The sequence below is a fragment of the Puntigrus tetrazona genome, chromosome 4, assembly GCF_018831695.1.
Source record: "Puntigrus tetrazona isolate hp1 chromosome 4, ASM1883169v1, whole genome shotgun sequence".
NCBI classification, from domain to species: domain Eukaryota; kingdom Metazoa; phylum Chordata; class Actinopteri; order Cypriniformes; family Cyprinidae; genus Puntigrus; species Puntigrus tetrazona.
This window is the reverse complement of record NC_056702.1, coordinates 8,056,456-8,078,399: the sequence shown is the minus strand read 5'-3', so window position 1 is coordinate 8,078,399 and position 21,944 is coordinate 8,056,456. Positions and strand designations below refer to the sequence as shown.

Here is a 21,944-nt window from a genome sequence, read left to right as displayed (position 1 = left end):
ATACAAAGTGTATTTGTGTGTGTATTTATATATCAATGTATTTATATATCAATGTCTTTTTTTTTTTTTTTTTTACCTTAATGGCCCTAGTGAGAATGGTGTTGTCTGACGTGGTGAACTAGGGAAGGGGAAATATGGTTAACCAGTCATAGTCAACCAAACAAATGCTTCTAAAGATAACAAGCAATACAAATCTGACAGCTTATGACATGTGTAACAAACAAGCCCACTGTAAAAACATGACTGCATTAATATTAATTTATGTTAAATAGCTTGATTATAATACCCAGCAAAGAGAGTAAAACTCACTTGAGTGTCTCCCGGTGGTCCCGGCCTTCCCTGCAGAAAATGAAATATTAATACGGTGACTCCTGCTTTTTAATTTGTCACAAGAAAAAACTAAAAATTGTATAAAATCAAAGCCATCCTTGTGCTTTTTAATAGCAGCACGTACCGGCTCGCCTTTCTCTCCTTTATTTCCTTCTGAACCCTGAAATATATGGGCATTCATTATCCAATTGCTTTGACTATCCTTTGCTATTATAGTTCATAATTCAATGGCTGTTTGGAAGTGCTTTATAGAAATATCGATCAAATACTGGCTACAAAATGTAAAATAATAGAAAGCTGCTTACGGGTAACCCTAATTTCCCCGGCTCGCCTTTTTCCCCAAGGTCACCGGGCCGTCCTGGAAGACCAAGAGGCCCCTGACATTGGAGATGAGGAGAAGTGACTTTATGCTTTTATAATTAGTGTTAGATAGGAAATTAATAAATGTTTTTAATTGGAAGGGTTTAAAAGAGGGACGATACCTTAACTCCTCTCTCTCCAGGTTCTCCTGGTGAACCAGACTCTCCCTGCAAAAAAACCCTAAAATCATCTGCTTTGTAAAGATAAAACTGCTTAGTAATAAACATACTAAATAACGTCTAAATGAAAAAGTAAAGTTTTTGTGAGGTTAAATTAATAATAGCTCAGTATATAAACAATTGAAGTAAATAATTAAAACAAAAAGTGTTTAAAACGATGTGCTTGATGTTGATTCTTACCCTCGATCCCATCTCTCCTTTCGGTCCTGGCACACCCTTAAATCCATTAAAGCAGAAAATGTATTTTAATATGAATGAAGCATTAATTAAAAAGCAAACAATAGGTATTTTATGGCAAAGTAACCCTTCTATTTCTAATATCCTTAGTGCAGCGATGCATAGCATACACACGCTCACTTATACACACACTCCCATCCTTCTTGTATCAGTCACTCTGGGCTTTCGATTTACTTACATCTTTACCTCTTAGTCCTGGAGAGCCAGAGTTGCCTGGGAAGCCCACTTCCCCTTTCTCTCCTTTGAACCCATCAGTGCCCTGAACACAATCACATAAACGATTTTATGTAACCTTTTATGTACTCTCTTTGATTCACAAATCCAACTCCATAAGTATTAATATATAAAAACATGAATTCCACATGTACACAAGTCAATAAAATACAAATGTGTAAAGCTGAGTATAAGAAACTTACTTTAGGCCCAGGTTTTCCTGATAATCCAACGTTGCCCTGCATTAAAAAAAAAATGAGACAGAATGGGAAATAGGGTTTTTTCTTTCCTTTGGGGTATTCTAAATATCTGAATTTATGAACAAATGTAGATTTGTCCTTTTTTTCTTGCTATACACACAATATAGGTCTATATTGCTTTAGCGTACTTTTGATTAAATAAATGCAACCTTGGTGAGCATAAGAGAATTCTTTCTAAAACAACTCTTACCAAACGCAAAGTTTTAAAAAGTAGTGCAATTGCATACATAGTTTCATAGTTCATTTCTTAAAAACCAACATAAACACTCACTCTTTCTCCACTCTCTCCTTTGGGACCGGGCTGACCGGGGATTCCAAAACCAGGACTGCCCTTCAAAAACCCAGAAGACAACACATCAGTACATACACATTGGCAACTAATTCATATATACTTTTTTATATCCAAAACAGAAAAATACACCTACCTTTTCACCTTTATTGCCTTGATCTCCTTTGATTCCTTGTGGTCCTGGTGGCCCAACTTGTCCAACATCCCCCTTTACACACAGTCCAGTGGCAAAAAGATAACCAAGATTAAATATCTCTATTAAAAATAATACAAAACATCAACCACCAATAAGGCAGGTGTGCTCAAACTCAGCTTGGTTTATTCAGAAGCATTACTTAAAAACTTTTAATCAATGTAAATTTTACCCCTGGAGTGTTTTGGTACTTGCAGCAAAACACTGCAATCTATAAGTAATTTTTTTTCCTCATTGACATGCAGACCTGGGGGAGCTCTTAGATTCATATCTGTGCTCATGGCAGTAATTAACCATGTTTAAGATGTCCAAGTGCTGGATGCACTGCTTGTTTTCATCAATGCAGTTGAAGAAACCCAAGGGGAAATAACTGTCAATTTTCATTTATGAGCTAGGATGTAAAACCCAAGGGTGATTTTTGTTCACATATTAAAACATTTTTTTCATTTTGAAACCTTTCGTGATATGCTGTATCTTACCCTCGCACCCTTTTTCCCCGGAGGACCAAGTATCTGTGAAATGTGAGGGGAAATATTAGCAACAGTCTATTATTAGGCAAAAACGTGTTAGGTGAGACACTGAGGCATTCTGGGATATCAGTTTTACCCCTTTAGCTGGGTCACCGGGAGGGCCGCGCTGCCCCTGTGAATCAAACACAGTAATACAAATCCCACATTGTTTATTTATAGACCGCTGTAAGTGCTGATGTGATAAATGCATAAAATTTACATGCATTAATTGACTACACATAATTGACATAATTGACATGTGAAAACAGGGACAATAAAAAAAGGTAAGTTTTAAAACACTGGCTGATTGCATTGCTGCATGCTTGATTGCACACACTTATTAGTTCTCAGTTAAAATAAATTAAACTCATTATATAAAACGGTAAATCCACCAAATTTGGGCAGCATTAGAATTGGTCAAATGAAGAAAATAGTTTAGATTCACCTCGTCACCCTTTCGTCCAGCAGCTCCAGGGAAGCCCTAAAGTTTTAAAAGAGAAAGTAAACTTTCCCTCTAATCATTGCAAGAATTATGAAATTAGTATTCAGCAAATATGAATGACCTCAGGTGCTTTGAGAGATGTTAGATGTCTAGTGTGGGCTCTCTGAGAGCATCTGCGGTAGAGCTCTAAACCAAACGTTTTATCATGCCATAGTGTTTCTAAAGGGAACCGAAGGATAATGAGGAGTCGAATCATTGGAGAGTGTCCTTGATCTCCTCTCTGAAGCCTTAGGTTTCATAATGACTGTAGAAGTTTAATTTGAAACTTGCTGAAAATCTGAATTGCCAGAGATGGACACACAGTGGCAAGGTTGCATGTGAGGGATACAATAATAAAGTATTTCTTAATGTTTCATGCGTATAACTCATTATTAGGTGGACACTCCATTCAGATATTTCTCTTTTTAATCAGGTCGATAATGGATCCTTAGTCTGACGTGTATTTTGGAGTCCATCGCAGGCCGGAGAGGAGAGAGGAGGCGTTTTTCCTGTTTCTTAATCGACTCTTTTAATTTCCCCCGAGATCTACAGCTCATCCTTGCTCTTAATAGAACTTCGACAGCGCCGTACAGAGAAAAGTTTGAAGAGCGAACAGACGAATACGGATTTGACTTTTTAACAAAGCATTTGTGCAGTGAAACTGGCTCATCACACAACTGACCTTCCCCTGCAGTTGTTATTTTTATGAACAGGTAAAAGTTATGGACTTACTGCAATTCCTGAAGGCCCGATAGGTCCAATTTCCCCACGTTCACCCTGTCAAACAAATCAAGATGTATTGTTAGTCATTTATGTAACTGAAAACAAATGTCAGGCGACAAATAATACCTAATACTAAAAATGTATGTACCATCAGATTATTGTAAAATAAACATGAGAGTATGGTCAGGTCTTATATCATCCTGAACAGGTTTATTTTTATGACTAACTAGCTGACTATATATTTTACAACTTATATACTCAATAACATGACACGAATATACAAATCAATGGATATAAAATATTGAGTCAATATTGTATATTGTAGAGCTAGAAATGGTTCTAACAACAATACCAGTGACTTTTGAACATGTTGAAAAGTCAAGTAGGATGTATTATGGATCAGGTTTTAAATACAGAGCAGCAGCACTTGATGCGATTGATTTTTTTTTTTTATTTTAGAAAAAGAGCATATCGGTTGAATAAAAAAAGAGCAGTCACGTGCCTGACTAAATTGAGCAAAATCATACCTTGTCTCCTTGATCTCCTTTAAGACCCTTTTTCCCCTAAACAAAGACATAAACACAACAACGGTGAAACACCCCTGCCATTATGAAGCACTTAACATTCACTAAAATTGCTTTTAAGGTTTAAATCTGTTAAAAGGATTGTGAAAGACACAATTTAACAGCACAACAGATCAAACTCTTTGATGCCGTGTATAGTTTGACAAACCCGGGGGCCTGCGAGTCCCTGGACTCCTTGGATTCCTACTTCGCCCTTTGGATGAATACAGAAACTACAAATTACACATTGCACAAGACAATTGTCTTTTCCTCTGCTTCATTGATTTTAAATGCAACACGCTTACCTTTGGGCCTTGTAGTCCTGTATTACCCTGAAAAATTGATTGGCACTGACTTAATAATTACCCTTAAGATTTTTCACTGTGGAACAAGCATATGTTTAATGAAATACTAATATGACTCATCAGAAACACATACCTTTTCTCCTTGTGGCCCAGGTGGACCTTGAACACCCTGAATTCCAATACCTTCCTCTCCCTTTATGATGAACACAAAAGAAATTCAATCAAACAACCAGCTGCACTAATTTTAGCTTCATGCACTCCTGACAGAGAGGAAGGCCAATTTTTTTACAGCTCTCTGAACAATGAGACTTCCAAAAAGATAGCAGGCAGATGAGCAGAGAGATTTAATTTATGCATTTTAACTGTCTTGGGCAAGCTGTAGGAAGTCATTGCTTAAAATAGCTTTTATACCACTGCTGAAAGTACAAAATGACATATGAAACTCTTTTAGATGATGTTCTTAAACCTTCTCCCCCTTCTGCCCATGAAGTCCTGGAAGTCCATCCACTCCCACTGGTCCTGGTAAACCCGGGAGACCCTAGAAAAACACATCCAGAAGACTTAGAGACTTAATTTTACACTTCTTAAAAACACAACCTACTAAATGTCATGCAATCAACTAAAATTGCGAGTAAAAATAATTTTGAAATGGTATTTTCTACACAAATAATATATATTTTTTTATCTACAACTTCAAAAAAAAATTGAAGTATACTTGTAGCTGTTTCTACATACATAAATGATACACAGAGTAGCTTTAAAAGAGTAAGTCTTAAAGCATGCACTAACATTACTTCCATGCTCTCCCTTTTCTCCTTTCAGACCCGGTTTTCCACGAGGACCCTGAAGCATGTGAGAAGCATCATAATCATACATTTATGACAAATGCTGCATTTATATTTAATATAGTATGTTAAATGGTGAATTGTTCACTGAACAGTAGATGACTTACTTTAGGACCAGATTCTCCAGTCTCACCCTAGCAGGAAGAAAAATATAATAAAAAACCCGCAAGTACCAAACATGTTGCATGTGAGTATGGACTTGTATTGTAACTTCACACTGTGCACTAAAGCTGCATCTTATATACATTAACAACTAACATAATTATTTTTTTACATAGACATACTCCTCCTATTTTATACTAACCTTAACAGAGAGCCCAGGAGAGCCCAGAGGCCCAGGCAAACCAGGGAGTCCTGGAGGACCTGACACCCCTGGGACGCCTGGAGCACCTGAAGGGCCCTTTTAATCAAGGGGGAAAATGCATAATTAATGGCATAATATACAATATAAACAATTGAATACAGCTGTATAATACGATACAATCACTTACAGAGGATCCAGGTTCTCCTTTACGTCCTGGAAGAACCTCCATACCCCCCATAACATACCCCGGTTCACCCTACACGAAAAAAGACATAAATAAATAAAAATAAAAAGCACTATGCAACAGATCAAATGCTTGTCAGTTACTAAACATACTCTCTCTCCTCTCTGTCCTTTAGGTCCAGTATTACCAGGAGGCCCCTGAGATTGTGAAGAAGAGAAATAGGAAGAGATGTAAAGAAAACGTTGGTCTTTCACAGTCACTTTCACAGTCACACAAAACGGCATCAAACTGTTTTAAAAGTGAGACATTTAATAAAAGAGGGTGAACCTTTAAAAGAAAGTGGGGGCAAATACTCTACACTGACTAGCCATAATCATTCCTCATTACTCCCTCTGTGAATCACTCAAAGATAATTGCAGCTTTCCCAATTCTCCTACTAAGATACACAAAGGGCTAGGACATCATGTACACGTTTTAAATAAGTAACTACCATTTCAAGAATATACCGATTTAAATATCCCCACCTACACAGTTTTTTTATATAGTGAGCTGTAAAAGAGACACTTACCATGTCACCAGGAATTCCAGGCACCCCCTGAATCAGATTAAGAGATTGTTTATGCACATGCAAAAATGCAATCAATAATATTCTACTCAGTGAGCTACATTTGTTGCACGTTTAGCTGCATTAGACCGAATTTTGAGCCATCCTTTACCCTTTGTCCAGGAGAACCAGGAGGTCCAGTTCTACCCGGTCGTCCTGGTAAACCCGGAATACCATCGGTTCCAGGAAGACCCTGATGAACGCAAAGTGGGAATGATACAGACAGAAAAAAGTTCATTAGTACTTATATAATATACACAAACACACTGAAACTGTTTGATACTTCTCGAATATAACAAAAGAGCATCTTCAGTGCGCATATTGCTTTGAAAGCAAATACAGAGCAATATAAATCCACGCATTCACATTGATACACATCACAAAAATAAATAATTAAACATCATAACAATACTGATCTTGTTAGCAAGACCTGTCACATTTCATTTGTTATTCAAAAGAGTGGCTTTGATATGACAAGTGCTTTCATGTGTCGCCTTCTCAAAGAGATAACAGGAAGGAAAAAAAGCAAAGTACAAATAGAACCCCGCACAGAGACAGATCTGTGATATTAATAATTAGATTTAATCCTTTAATCTACTAAAACAACAACCGAGTCACAAAAACAATCTCATCATTAACAGAACGGCTCGGTTTAAATATTAAATGCTCCAGTAATTAACATAAACATCAATATGTAATTATAAAGACAGAAAGGGAGTGTTTTTATGTTTTTTGGATCGGCAGGACCGCTTCAGATGTTGGATGTACTCACCCGTTCACCCTTCTCCCCTTTGACCTTTAGAGAGAATGAATCATAATGCCCCGGGCCTTGCTTGAGTCGCTATATCAACAGAAAAACATTAAAAAAGAAATGCTCTTAAAATGATACTGCAAGAAAGACACTGGATTTTTACATTTTCTTTAGAAATAGTGGGCAAAACTAGTGCTGTAATCGTTAACTAACGTTAAGATAATTAAAAACATTCAGGTTAATTAAAATATATAAAACAAAATTAACTATATTGCCAATTTTATATGAAAAATTCTAAATGAAAATGAGAAATGTTGACAACAGAGTCAAATTTGAGCTATACAATTACTAACTGAAATAAAACATAAATTAAAACTTAAAAAAAAAAAACTAATAACAATGACAAAATCACATAAAAAACTAAAATGTAAAGTAAAATGAAAGACAAAAATGAAAATGTAAAAATAAAATCAAAAATGATAAAAGTAGATAAATAATAGCAAAAATACTGTGTAAAAATACATCAATAGATATTAAACAAAAAGGCCAATAAAAATGGAAAATATATTTAAAAATCTAATTCAAAATATTAATAAAACTATAAAAATATACAAATAATATAGCGTAAAATTATGATGTGCAGTTATGATGCTAGGATGTTCTGGGTTGTTGTTACTGTTTACAAGACTAAGTGTCAGTGATAGGGACTTTTTAGCCCAGTCAGTTATGCTAATATTGTTAACCCCTAGCGCTAATTAATACTAGCTATAATAATACTCATGTGTGCATTGATAAATAACCTTAACAAGAGAGAAAGCCTGTCTCAAAGATCAAACAGAACATGGTGAGCCACTGAAATTAGTGAGAAGGAAATATAGAAATTAAGAAACAGCAGTCTTCTGCTATCTAACATACCAGGCCACCATGACCAAATCCATCGCCCTGCAGTGGAGAAATTAGATAATCATATCACCAGTTATAATTATTTGATCGATAACACATGATAACGCAATAGCCACTTACCTTCTCTCCTTTTTGACCCTGCGAACAACAACAAACCGGGAATGAGGATGCATATAAGACACGGTATGATGGATGCAGCGAGGATGTAGAGGAAGTGCTTACCTTGCAGCTAAGAGGACAGGGCCCTTCTGGTTTACTGAGAGCTTCTGGGTCATCTGTAGGTGTGTCCAGTTGAGCAGACTAGGAAAAAGACAAAAAGAAATCTGAATTATAATATAATTATAAATCTGAAAATAATAACTCATAATCGGATCTGCACGGCCCACCTCATCGTGTTGTTTGAACTCTGATTGTAAAGCCTCGCTACAGATGCTGCTGATAAACTCTCTTTCGATGGTCGGAAGGTCGTCGAAATCACTGGCAAAGAAGATGTTCTTGTAAGTGGTGGGAGAGGCAATGGTCCTCAGCTCCTCAATATCTGCGTGAGCGATGCCGATGGCCAGCACACTGACGCCTAACACACAAATATTAAAACATTAATTCATTGAAAGGGTTAAACAGATCACACTGGCCGCAAACTTTTGAACAGCTTTGTATTTTTAATTGTGTTCGAAAATATCTGTCTGTTCCTGCATTGCCGTTGATAAAACTCACCCAGAGCATGTGCTATCCTGGACGGCGGCTCTACGTCATCCTGTGCCCTCCCGTCTGTCAGTAACACTAACACGTGAGGGACTTCCTGTCTCATACCCAAAGACTCCTGAAACATCTCCCTTAAGACGTAGCTGATCCCACGACCTATACACATGTTCAAATTTTAAATGAGACATCTCCCTAATATTCAGCATTAACACTTTTTATTCTTTGAATGTGTTTGTGCACCTGTTTTTGTGTTCCCCCCTCCGTAGCGGACCTCACGGAGTGCTCTCAAAACGGAGTTACGGTCTTTGTGAGTGTTGAAGTTGAACTCAATCCTGGGCTGATCACTGTAGTGAACTACCGCTATCTAAGGCAAGTTAATGAGATGGTTTAGTCCACACTTACAGCCCATTAGAGACTATAGATTGAGCGACTAAGACAAAGAATCATATCAAATGTGGAAAGCCTTTAATTGAATATGTAGCGCATTAGCATGTCTTACCTGTGTTCCTTTAGGTCCTACAGAGGGGAAGTAGGTGACAATTCTAAACAGGAAATCCTTCAGCTTGACAAAGTTATTAGTTCCAATGCTCCAGGATTCATCGACCAGAAACACAATGTCTGCCTTTACCCTGCCACACACTAACAGAGAGAAGCACGATATTCATTTGCGCTGTACAAGTTTGTCCTATGTAGACAATGCAGTAAAATGTCTACACTTCTTAAACTATCATGGGGAATCAATTATTAACAGTGTAATTTTGTGGTAAATTTAAGCACAAATGTAAAATTGACAAACTGTATCGCCTGTTAGAAAGAGTTTTTGTTCCAATTTTGTATATGCAAATGTGGCATTTACAAGTTCAAGAAGGCAAAACAATGAAAGCAGCTTGTTGTATTCTAAGGGTCACTGAGAGGGTGGCACAAGGGCATGAAAACTGAACAATGAATGTTTCTAGTGCATAAAGCCTTAAATCACATTTTAAATGGATATCAGGGAAAATCTGTAAACCTCTATATGGAAAATGATCTAAAACACAACTTTGGAAGAAGCTTTTACATTTACATTTTAAGTCGAACATGTTACTTAAAAAAAAAGAAAAGGAAAAAAACAGTTAAGAGCCGGTTTAATCGGAATGACCTGGTCCAGATGGAGGTGTCTCGACTGAGAGGGTGGTTTGGTCCTTTACTGTGGTCATTCTGGTCAGTGCTGAAGCGCTATGGCCACTGGTGATCTGAGGCCTCACAGCGAGTCTCTGAGTGGTGGTGGGTGCGCTGGGGGCTTTGACCACTGGGTTACGAGCATTCCTGGTTGTGGTAAGGAGCTCATTGATTTTGGTATTAGCAGAGACAGGGGCCAGCGTGGGGTTCTGGACAGGGATGAGATGAGGAGCTCCCACTGTAACACAAGCACAAATTTCTTTTTTCTTTTTCTATACACCACTGTTCAAAGGTTTGGAGTTTAACATGGCCAAAAAAACATAGTAAAAACAGTAATATTGTGAAATATATTATATGCTAATATCTATGGAATAAAGTGTCTTTTATTTCTGTAATAGCAAAGATTAATTTTCAGCAGCCATTAATTTAGCCCTTTTAATATGCTGATTTGATGACATTTTTTACAGGATTCTTTGATGAATAGAAAGATATAGAGATATAGAAATCATCTGTAAATTTAGAGACGTTTTACTATTACTTTTTATCAATTTAATGTGTCCTTGCTGAAAAAAAAGTATTAATTTCTTTAAAAAAGCACACTGCTGACCCCGAACATTTGAACAGAAGTGTGTTTCAAAAATAAACTTCCAACCTAATTTCAAGTTTAGTTTCAAAAACTTTTCCTTCCGTAATCAGCATTCGGCACAGGCATATTTTTTTTATGAACAGAGAACATAATTTACACCAGCTGTGTATAATACATCAATCACGTCTGACAATATAAGTGCAACATTACAAATAATTAATGGCAACATTTCAAAATGCTAATGATATTTGCAGAAATAAGGCCTTACAGATCCTTTTAGTGATGGTTGTGACCGGACCCTCCACTTCCCCATAAAGTGGTCTGATGGAAAATATATAGGTTCTGCCATACAGGAGATCTCGGATCTTATAGGAAGTGAAGCCAGAGCTCAGCAGATCAGAGGAGATGTCCACCTCTACACAGAACAGAATTGCATTTGGACAAAAAAATGTTAAAACAGATGCAGGAAACTGGAACATCTGGGATATTTGGGAAATTTGAGATGCCATAAACTCTTTTACATCAGTTTAAAACACTTCATGGACACAGCGGCTTCCAGAATCGGAGGTCTGTGTCTTATGTTTTATAAGATCAAATAAAATCCTAATTTAAATCCCTCATAACCTTCACGTTCATGCAATGCACACGCTCATTAGAAGACCCTGCTGACGTCATCAAGATAACATGAATGAATCACAGATCTCTTCATGACCTTATCTACGCTGTCTATTCTCTTTTTGAATGTCTTGTATATCAGACAAATCTGTTTTTGTGAGAGGAACTTTTATTACAAGAGCTTATCTGAAATTAGTTTTCCCCTGCTATTTAGCAACATTCGCTAACAAATAAAAGGTTCTAAATTAGAGACTAAAGCCAGGAATTTACTGTAATAAAATAATATATGATACATAATCTATCATTTTATTCATTTCTTTAGTGCTGCATATCTCCATTATCATGGAGTATATATCATTTATATATGTGACTGTGGAGAACAAAGCCACAGGTATATTTGTAGCAATAGCCAACAATACATTGTATTGGTTGAAATTATCAACATTTCTTCAATGCTAAAAAATCATCAGCATATTAACTAAGGATCAAGCTCTGTGAAGACACTTAGTAAATTTTCTACCATAAATATTTTAAAACTTCAACTAAGAATTTCATTTGGACAACTTTAAAGGCAATTTTCTCAATATTTTGTTATTTTTTGAACGCACAGATTCCAGATTTCATAGTTGTATTTCAGCCAAAGTTCTCCTTACAAACCATACATTAATGGAAAGCTTATTTATTCAGCTTTCAGATTATCTATAAATCTAATTTCTTTTTTAAAAATTGAGCCTTATGAATGATTCTGTGGACCAGGGTCACATATATGCTCATTTAGGATATTGTGCATGTGAACCAATACTCAGTCTGTCTGTAAATATGTTTTTTTTAATGGTTCTGACCTGATATATGTCTCCAGGACAGCAGGTATCCAGATGCTCCACTTACACTGGTCCAGTTCAGTACAGTGCTGTTGTCGGTGGTGTTCAGAGCACTGAATCCAGTCACCTTGGGCAGATCCACTGTAACACAACACCAACATTCATTCCAACACTTATCATTGTACATTTACACGAAAGCAAACAGGCGGAAATATTAAAAGCGACTCACATGTGCGGGCGGTCACCATTACTGGACTTCCCTCTTTGCTTCTGACCACTGCAGAAACCTGGATCTTGTATGCAGAACTGGCAGGCAGATCAGTGATGGTGAAGGATGTGGCAGAAGAAGATATAACCTCACTCTTTTTTTCTCCACCTAAGAGTAAAAACGCAGAATAGCAGAGTAAAGATGATGGATGGACTGCAGTCAAGTGTTAATTGGGTAACACTTTATTTCGATAGTCCACTTTAGATATTCTAATTAGAGTAAGTTACTTTGCAATCACATACAACATACTGACTACTTTGCAAGTATATGTCAACTAATTTTACTAACCCTAAACCCACCCTGAAGGTCTACTCTGAAAGTTAGTAGATATGTAGTTGCAAATGAATGACAATTAGTTGGCATGCTGTTACAAAGTGTAACCATAAAGTGAAGCGGATTATAATGAGGGCTGCTGGTACCCACCATGGAAAGGGCTCCAAGTGATCTTGTACCCAGTGACCCCTGGTGTTTTCTTCCAAGCCAGTTTGAACGAGTTGGAACCAATGTCCACAACATTTACCTCCCGAACTGTCTCAATCAGCTCAGAGTCTGTTAAAGAGGCTGCAAATGCATGAAGATAAAAATAATTCAGACATAAGTATTTTAGTTATTTGCTATGCTTAAATGCACATATCATTTAATACGTATTCAAATGCATTCGTTTACATTAAAAATTCATTCAGATATTTTACTTTTTTTATATTACATCCAAAGAACAAAACTCTTGAGGTATTATAATCTAATTTGCATGACATGTTTAAGCCAAAGCAGGTTAAATAGACTATTTTATGGTATTAAATATACGTGAGTGATGTTATTTGGTGTTTATAATTTTTATATAGTGTTTGTTGAAGTGCAATGTAGCCGCTTTCTGCTTTCCAGTGTTGTCTGTGAAACTGTGAAGATGTGCTGATAACAGTGAAGCTGACAGCAGTGAAGCACACACTGAGCTTCAGTAAAAATACTGCTCTATACAGCTGTGGTTGCTAAAGATGGGGGCTCAAACACAGGAGCTGTCAATCAATCCCATGATATCCCTCAATCCCATTGGAACAATGGGAGGAACATCTCCATATCAACAGACCCTGACTGTCTGAAGTGCTTAATTAACCGAGTAGAGTTTTCTTCTTAAGGCTTTGATAAATGATATGTGCCTGTCGAACAGTTGTCATTGCAAGAAGATACAGAACCAAATGGACTTAAAGAGTCAAGATTCAAGAGTCAAGACAGCCGTAAATGGAGCAGTATACCAGTATGAAGAGCCTGTAACTGGGAAAGGGTGATATTAGCAAAGCAAAAATAAAATCGTCTTAGAGAAATAATATAAATGTATGACCACAGAAATAACTGTAGTCCTTTCTTGAAAAATGGGCATGGTGAATATGTTTTATAATTGTTTTAAGGGTTTCAGGTTTACAGTTGCAAGGAAGATGTAAAATTGAATATAACTTTACACCAAAAAGTTAGTTAGTGACTTTTTTGCAGTAAATTTATCTTAATATATCGCTTATATTGAAATTTGAGTATTTGGAATCTTCTTTTAAATCAGTGTTTGGGTGTCCGGACCCTCCACTAAACAGTAAACAGTAGTAAACAGTACCTGTTTGCTGTGAGAGAGTGATTTCTGGTCCTTCTGTGTTGCTGTAGAGAGCGTGAATGCTGACAGAATAAAGGGTTTGCGGCTGAAGACCAGCGATGCTGTGCTGTAAAACGCTGCGGTCAAGATACCGAGTCTGAGGACTCACAAATTCTAGGAGAGAACATCAACATTGTGAACCCTATTTGTAATATATAATGGCACAAAACTAAATTTTAAATTAAATTGCTGAGGTATAGCCCAAAATACACTGTATAGGTCAAAATGACAGATTTGGCTTTTTTTGCCAAAAATCATTACGACAGTAAATAAAGATTGCGTTCCACGAAGATACTTTGTAAATTTCCTAGTGTAAATATTTTAAAACTTAATTTTTGATTAGCGATATGCATTGCTAGGAATTTAATTTGGACAACTTTGAAGGTGATTTTCTCTTCTTTTTTTTGCACCCTCAGATTCTAGATTGTATCTTGGCCAAATATTGTCATATTCTAATAATTATTCAGCTATTTATTCAGCTTTCAGATGTATCAATTTATGACACTTTTGACTGGACATAGTTTAATGGGGCTTCTTAAAATAAATTAGATTTATTTAAAATTCAATGTTTTATCATACAATTTACCTGAACTCCAGGTGAGTTTGTACTCTGTGGCCCCTACAATAGGACTCCATTCCACATCGATAGTCGAGCTGGTGTATGATGTCACTTTAAAATTTGAGACATATCCGAGAGGCGCTGGGGAGAAGGACTTATGACATGAGACCCAACCAACAAGCACAAATATATAAATAATCACTGTCAGAATGTGTTTATCAAGGAAACATGACAAGGTGTCGGGTCACTCACAGGTCCTGAATGTAGCGGTGATGCCGGGGCCAACCACAGAACCGAAGAGAACGTAAAGCGAAAGCACATACTCTGTGTCATAGATCAGATTCTTCAGGACATACTCAGTAGTGCTGCCGTTCAGAGCCAGCTGCCTTGGTCGATCTCTCCCTATGAACTCTTCACCAACATAAACACACACATAATAAATATATATAAATGGCTAAAAGTGTTATAACTAATATATATATATATATATATATATATATATATATATATATATATATATATATATATATATATATATACAGTATATATAGTTATTGTTCCCTGAAAAATCTCAATAAACATACATATTTGTGTGTATATAATTTTAATAATATTTAATAATAGCAATATTTAGTATATATTTAGTATTTCATTTTTTAATATTATAATTAAAAGTTATATTAAATATTAGAATTAAAAAATAAACAAAACAGTGTTTAGATCACAATAATTCTTTAGAATAGTGTAGGGCCTCCTTTTGCAGCCAATACAGCATCAATTGGTTTTGGGAGTGAGATACAAGTCCTGCATTTTGAGCCATTCTTCTTTCAGAACAGTAGTCAGCTCACTACGTGATGTTATTGGAGGAAAACGTTTCCTTACTTGATCCTCCAAAACAAGTGGCTCAATTATATTTAGATCTGGTGACTGTGCAGGCCATGGGAGATGTTCAGCTTCACTTTCATCAAACCACTCATCACCAGTCTTGCTGTGTGTATTGGTGCATTACCATCCGGATACACGACACTGCCTTAAGGATACAATGTTTGAAATGTTGGGTGCACATGGTCCTCCAGAATAGTTCGGTAGTTTTGGTGGAAACAGGAGAGTTGAGGTGCACATTTAATTCTGCAGTGGGTTGGGCAGCTGTGGGTTTTTGGGTTTTTTGGATACAATCAGACAGTATGTTTAATGTTAACGCCTACATATATAAATATTTAATATGTACATATAAAGACGAATGCATGCATATATTTAAGACAAAATGTTATTTTCAAATATGAAATATATTTATATATAATATAAAAAAGAAGAATAGAAATATAATATGTATAATAAATAATAAATAATAAATAAGTACAAAAACGAATCTTACTTTCAAGTTTCAAGTCTTTTTTAAAACACTAAACATCTAACTAATTTAGTCCCTCGCCCTCTGTTTCTTTCCCCTTTCTCCATAAACTCAGACTCATCTATATGTATGTGTCAGAGCGTGTGGTATGAGTCACAGAGCTCTCCTTCATCAGAGTGTTCTTCCAGGTCGTTCTTTTAAAGCAGATGCCCGCAGCCCATCACAGTGACAGAAAGGAGTCACTTTCAAAGACTCTTCTTTCGGAGGTGCTCTGAGGTGCCATCAATTCATTACTCTCACACAGAGCCCCAAACTAACACACACACACACACACACACACAAATTCTCTTAAACACACAGATAAAGTTGATGGCATGAGTCATGAGGCAGCACAGCGACACCTCATGTTGTCACCAACCTGTCGCTTTCATGAAAAAGAGGCCATAAATCACAATGAGAGGGAATGAAAAGAGAAACAGATCACAAAGTGAAACTGGAAAGTGGAGAACGGCCAAATGCAGGACAAGGAGAAAAAAGGGTGCCTATATAGGTACCTGCAGTAGGGCCCCAGGCCAATCTGTAGCCCGTGGCTCCAGGTACAGCGTTCCACGAGGTAACAGCACTGCTAATGCTCACCGCAGACGCTCTCAGGGTCTGTACTGCACTGCTTTCCACTGAGACAAAGAGAGAGAGCATCAGCATCTTCATACGTGGCATTATTTATTAGAAGTACTGTGGCTTTTCACACTCTGTCTGCACTACTTTGAATGTCTAGCTGTTTTTAAGACACTGGGTTAAGTTAAATAACATATGTTGAAACCCCATTGCGTTGGCTCCGTCTAGCTGTTTTGGAAAGCAAGCGTGTGCCCTGCCTCTTGTGGTTGACGTGTAGCACTCACACGTCTTAGCTTTGGCAGAAGTAACAGGGCCTTCAATGTCCACAAAGATGGGATTGATGGTGATGGTGTACTCTGTGCCTGCATGCAGGCCCTGCACCATGTAGAAATTAAAGTTGTCTCCCAGGTTCACGTTCTCTATGTGTCCCTCTGCAGAAATACGAAAGCAGAGATGTGCACGCGCATTTGTTTTTTTTATAGGCTGTATTTAATATTGAAGCAGCTCAGCGCTTGCTACCTGATGATGACCAGGTGAGTCTGTATCCTGTGGCGCCTCTGACAGACGACCAGCGGGCCTGAACCGTGTCTGTTGTAGCGTTCTGCACCAGCATTTTATCAACTGGGACCAGTTTCACTGCAACACACAGAAAAGAGTAGGTTCAGCGTTTTAATAGGAGGATAATGCATGATAAAATTTTTTTTATTAAAGTTAAACAGAAATAAGAAATATAGAACATAAAAAAGTAATAAGTTAATTAATTAATTAAAAAACACAAGAGAACGTTTTGAAATTTGTTACAAATTTCTTTATGAAGATATGTGTTACACTGCCATCTAGTGGTTAAATCAGTGATATACACAATAATTCAAAGCCAAATAATTTAATACAAAATTTCATTTTAATTATTAATAATGATTAATAATTATTGCAAGTTATTATTAATCAATTATATATATATATATATATATATATATATATATATATATATATATATATATATATATATATATATATATATATATATAAAATAATAAATGAATAATATTTTTATTATTATTATTATTCCCAAACCATACAATACTGAAGCACAACATTAAACTTTTATCAGTAAATTTTCACACACACATGCACAAACAAGTCCACGCAGACACGCACATTAATGAAATTATAATATCCATATGTGCATACAATATGCTGTTTTATCAATGTTTTGTAATGAAAATATTAACAACAATCTATCATTTATGTATAATGTTGGCATAAAATAGGAAGTCTACATAGGAAGAGCTTTCCTTTTTGGGACATTGTACAAACCTTATTAGACTAGCAATATTAAGTACCTAATACCATGATGGTATAGAGGTATGGTGATTATTCAGTGCTGTGGTAAAATATGTAAAATTTCGGACGCCAATCATTGTGGCACTGTATTCTTTTAAAAGGTCAGAATTTGTACATGGGGGCATCAGATCAAACTATAAAATGAACAAAACAGAACACAGATTTACAAATTTTCACCTTGAAAAAGGTTACTAGCCGAAATGTTGGTTAATAAATAGTCTATGGTTAAGTGAGTGTGCGGCTGTTCCCTCTTAATTAAGACTTACAAGTTTTCCCGGTGACAGACACAGTCTCGCTGGGGCCCTCTGGGTAGACTGAGTAGATACTGACTGTGTACTCCTTGTCCTCTTCTAAAGTGTCAATCACGTGAGAGGACATGTCACCTGACACAATCTGATCGTAAATGAGCCCGGGTCTGTCCTCTGAGGAAAAAAAAAAGTATTTAAAAAAAACAACATCTTTAAAATATCTCACATTCAGTCTCAGAGTGTGCATTCATTTCTCACTTCTTGGAACATAAATTTTATAATTATCCACTTTTCCAAGTGAAGGCGTCCATCCCAGGCGTAAAGAAAACAGTCCTTCTTCCATCACACGGAAGTTTGAAACGGGTGGCAGAACAGCTGAAAAGCAAGCATAAGCACGCTGGTACACTTCATGTAGACAACGAGAAAAGACGTTTTTAGTGTGAAAAGCTCAAAACACACTGGTTTCTGTGGTAATGGTGGCAGACTCTCCGATGCGCCCCGGATAGACGGCATATAAAGTGAGGGAGTACTCAGTCTTAGGACTCAACCTGGTTACCGGAGTGCTGCTAATATCTCCCTTCAGATCAATCTGAGAGATGAAAACAAAAGGATATATTTTGAACAAACCACACATGCACACTTGCAAATACACAGGAAACGTATTAGCTTTTTGCCACATGAAGAAAACTGGTCCATGTGCAGCCTTCCATCTGTTGTGCTCTGCTGCATGGGGTGTGCATATGCACAGGTGACCGTGTCTCACCTGTCTCTGCTGTGCCGAGAGCAGATGGCCCTTTGGAGACACAGGGGTGATGAGCAGCCTGTAGCCGGTAACATCTCCTGTGGCCTGACTCCAGGTCAGCTGCAGAGAGCTGTAACTCAGCTCGCTCACTTGCAGATCTTTAGGTCCTACTATCCTCTCCATCGCTGTAGCAGACAGAACAGCACACAGGATAAGGTAGAATTCACTGAGCTGCTGCCTGAAATATTATCAGACATTATTTTGGCCAAAAACAGCAGGTCACCTTGCCCACAAAATTAAAGTGCCCCTATTATGGGTAATGACATGTTCATATTTTGGTTTTGGGAGCCCCTAATAACAGCTCGGCACACATGCAAGGTCAAAAAACACTTTCTTTGTCTTATACTATGCATTATTTTTTACCTTACTTTCTCAAACACTATATGATTAGCTCAACAGTATATTTTTCTCATTTTCATTTCATCATGCCTGTAATGCCTGATAAAGCAGCGTTTGTGAGTGCAGTGCTGCTTTGTGTGCAGCATCGGCGTAAACAGCTATTTGCACCACTCCGAAGCAGCACCTAGTGAAAAAACGAATTTGCATTTTCATTCAGACCAACAAGTGGGTGGGCAATCAGCTAATGTTTCATGTAATTAAAAACGTCTCGTTTTAATGATTCAGAGTCGACTCTTTCTTTTGAGAGACTATAGGTCTGTACCTGGTGCGCTTTCAGATTTAAAACTTTGCTGGACACACTGCATGAAAGTGCATTTTCAGAAATTCATAATAGGGGCACTTTAATGTTAAATAATTTATGTACGTATTTAAGTCATAAATTTGTCACACTCATGTAACTGATTTAACATTGTTGAATTTAAAATAATCAAACTAACAAAAACTCACCAAATAATGAATAATTGTGTGCATTTTACTAAAATGAACCTAACATTTTAGGTTTACATTTAGAGTAGCATTTTAAGTCTCTATGTATAATGCATTATAAAGGGTTATTGAAGGGTATTATGTCTTAGAATTATTCATAATGTGCATTGTAATACATTATATCTTGTTTAAAATAATTATGACAATTTAAAATACACAGTGTAGCAGTAAACTGATAGGAGTTATATAGTTATATACTGTATTAACTGTGTTACATTTATTTATGATATTGTACAATGAGTTATATGGTGCTTTACAAGGCATAATTATTGCATTAAAACTACTTTTATAATGCATTATAACATAAACATGTTACCTAAAACTATTCACATAAATCTCTCATTTATTTTTATGGTATCTTCTGTAAAGCTTGTTTAAGGGAGCAAGAAGCAGGTGAGAGTTTAGCGAAGCTGAACTGCAGTGACTGCAAAAAAACCTTTGGTTACAATCAATCGATGACTCAATCAAGATAAGTTTTATTTTTCATTAGAATATCTCATTGTGGTTTTACCAGGTGGCTTTTGCTTAACAGGCCGGGGGGGTTCTGAAGCTGTGAAGCAGATGCGACGAGACAGTTTGGGCAGAAGGTTTTCCAGGAAGGAGAAATCTGGGCTGAGCAGTAGATGTTCCTCATGAGGTTCTGTGACTATTTTTCTCATCTCAGCCTGATTGGCGTTCCTCACCCCTGAAAGACACACAAAACCAGTCAAAATATCAGTTTTTACAACGTTTAATGCAATCATTTGTTCTATATTATAGAATCAGGGCGCGTTGCAGGTCCAACTCGAACCTTCATCAGTCAAATGAGCACCACGACTATTCATTAACCACTATCTGATAACTCTAAAATGACTTTAATTTAATATCGCTATAACACGGAGGCCTGTAAAGGAACAGTTAATGCAGGGGTGTGTGTGTGTGTGTACGTGTGTGTAGAAATGACCCTCATGTATCTCAGACCCACTGAAGTGTTATTAGACAGTGTATCAGCTGTAAAGTGATGATGGGAGAACGTCACGGCATGTCACCCTGCTGTACATGTGTCTCGAAGATGTGTCAAACAACTTGATATATTCACGTCTCTCTGGGAAAACTGATTAGAAAGGCAGGACACGGTGTCAATGTGTGTGCGTGTGTGTGTGTGTGATGAAGGGGGGCAAGGAGGAATGGGCTTGATGAAATATTACAGCAATTAGTTGGCCACCGGGTAATGAGCCATAATTATTTCAGCACTCTGGGCGTCAAAACAGAAAGAGTGTGAGAAAGTCGAGGAAACAAGGCTGACACACACAAACATCCACTTGTTTTATATCTTGCCTTGTTCACCAATATTAGCATTCACTGTAAATCACTGCACTATAGCTACTCTGAGCCACACGTCAAAACATGACAGAGTGCAAACAGACGCGTCGTTCCCGTTCAAGCTACAACACAAACTCTTCTGACATAAACAGAAAGTTTTCAACTCACCCACAGCAAACAGTGAAATCCCACTATCTGTTACCGCTTTAGCTGGACCGTCCGCCGGATCATCTGATTGGCCATTGGTGATCAAAACAGCAATCTTAGGCACCAAAAAACAACATAAAGTGATGCTTTAGTAATGCCAACATACAAAAGGGTCAATCTAACACTCAAATATGAGCTTAACTGTAGTTAAAATGGTCACAATGCACACAATGCAATGACATATCAACAACTGGAAGACGTACAGAAATATATCAAAGGCTAAATCTCACAAAGCCTGTCGAGATGAAGTAACTCATAGTTTTAGGTTTATAGTCAGTTATTACAGTAAGCATGTTGCACATAAATGTAGAACAGGACTGTAAAATAAATTGTTAACAGAAAGCTTAAAGCTGCAGTTCGTAACTTTTTTTTTGTTAAAAATTATCTGAAAACAATATTTGAAAAAAATACATAACCAGCCAGTGTTCAAAACTATCGCTTGTTTTGTAATGTTTTCTTAATTTTAGTGGACAGGTAAGTTTTCGCGGGAAATTCCAGCACGACAGCTGGAATAATTAAATGTCAAAACATCTTTTTGATGGCGGACTGTAACTCGGAAATGATTACATGAAACGATTGAAATGAAATTATATTCCAGTTTTAAACGTGCTT

At 36.8% G+C, this 21,944-nt stretch overlaps 1 protein-coding gene across 6 annotated transcripts in view; it reads right to left on the bottom strand.

Annotated features, from left to right (window-relative positions):
• Positions 1-21,944, bottom strand: part of col7a1l (collagen type VII alpha 1-like) — a 59,318-nt gene that overhangs the window by 22,350 nt on the left and 15,024 nt on the right. For all 6 annotated transcript variants that reach the window (XR_006250729.1, XM_043237529.1, XM_043237526.1 and 3 more), the window contains exons 5-55: positions 21,294-21,387; positions 20,335-20,508; positions 18,900-19,063; positions 18,596-18,725; positions 18,395-18,511; positions 18,155-18,310; positions 17,064-17,180; positions 16,829-16,975; positions 16,484-16,603; positions 14,831-14,989; positions 14,606-14,719; positions 13,984-14,133; positions 12,807-12,944; positions 12,345-12,491; positions 12,137-12,256; positions 10,948-11,094; positions 10,074-10,331; positions 9,435-9,574; positions 9,176-9,299; positions 8,948-9,091; positions 8,620-8,807; positions 8,456-8,533; positions 8,354-8,371; positions 8,246-8,272; positions 7,352-7,420; positions 6,692-6,772; positions 6,544-6,570; positions 6,128-6,172; positions 5,979-6,047; positions 5,792-5,887; positions 5,595-5,621; positions 5,432-5,485; positions 5,109-5,180; positions 4,776-4,835; positions 4,643-4,669; positions 4,507-4,551; positions 4,302-4,337; positions 3,784-3,828; positions 3,016-3,051; positions 2,668-2,703; positions 2,541-2,573; positions 2,005-2,076; positions 1,851-1,910; positions 1,523-1,558; positions 1,285-1,365; positions 1,050-1,085; positions 813-857; positions 636-707; positions 455-490; positions 310-339; positions 77-118 (exon numbers count right to left, since the gene is read on the bottom strand). Coding sequence is in view for 5 of the 6 variants with exons in the window: in XM_043237529.1 (XP_043093464.1) it covers positions 77-118; positions 310-339; positions 455-490; positions 636-707; positions 813-857; positions 1,050-1,085; positions 1,285-1,365; positions 1,523-1,558; positions 1,851-1,910; positions 2,005-2,076; positions 2,541-2,573; positions 2,668-2,703; positions 3,016-3,051; positions 3,784-3,828; positions 4,302-4,337; positions 4,507-4,551; positions 4,643-4,669; positions 4,776-4,835; positions 5,109-5,180; positions 5,432-5,485; positions 5,595-5,621; positions 5,792-5,887; positions 5,979-6,047; positions 6,128-6,172; positions 6,544-6,570; positions 6,692-6,772; positions 7,352-7,420; positions 8,246-8,272; positions 8,354-8,371; positions 8,456-8,533; positions 8,620-8,807; positions 8,948-9,091; positions 9,176-9,299; positions 9,435-9,574; positions 10,074-10,331; positions 10,948-11,094; positions 12,137-12,256; positions 12,345-12,491; positions 12,807-12,944; positions 13,984-14,133; positions 14,606-14,719; positions 14,831-14,989; positions 16,484-16,603; positions 16,829-16,975; positions 17,064-17,180; positions 18,155-18,310; positions 18,395-18,511; positions 18,596-18,725; positions 18,900-19,063; positions 20,335-20,508; positions 21,294-21,387 (4,539 nt within the window). In the remaining variant the exon portion in view is untranslated. The remainder of the gene's footprint in view (positions 1-76; positions 119-309; positions 340-454; positions 491-635; positions 708-812; positions 858-1,049; positions 1,086-1,284; positions 1,366-1,522; positions 1,559-1,850; positions 1,911-2,004; positions 2,077-2,540; positions 2,574-2,667; positions 2,704-3,015; positions 3,052-3,783; positions 3,829-4,301; positions 4,338-4,506; positions 4,552-4,642; positions 4,670-4,775; positions 4,836-5,108; positions 5,181-5,431; positions 5,486-5,594; positions 5,622-5,791; positions 5,888-5,978; positions 6,048-6,127; positions 6,173-6,543; positions 6,571-6,691; positions 6,773-7,351; positions 7,421-8,245; positions 8,273-8,353; positions 8,372-8,455; positions 8,534-8,619; positions 8,808-8,947; positions 9,092-9,175; positions 9,300-9,434; positions 9,575-10,073; positions 10,332-10,947; positions 11,095-12,136; positions 12,257-12,344; positions 12,492-12,806; positions 12,945-13,983; positions 14,134-14,605; positions 14,720-14,830; positions 14,990-16,483; positions 16,604-16,828; positions 16,976-17,063; positions 17,181-18,154; positions 18,311-18,394; positions 18,512-18,595; positions 18,726-18,899; positions 19,064-20,334; positions 20,509-21,293; positions 21,388-21,944) is intronic.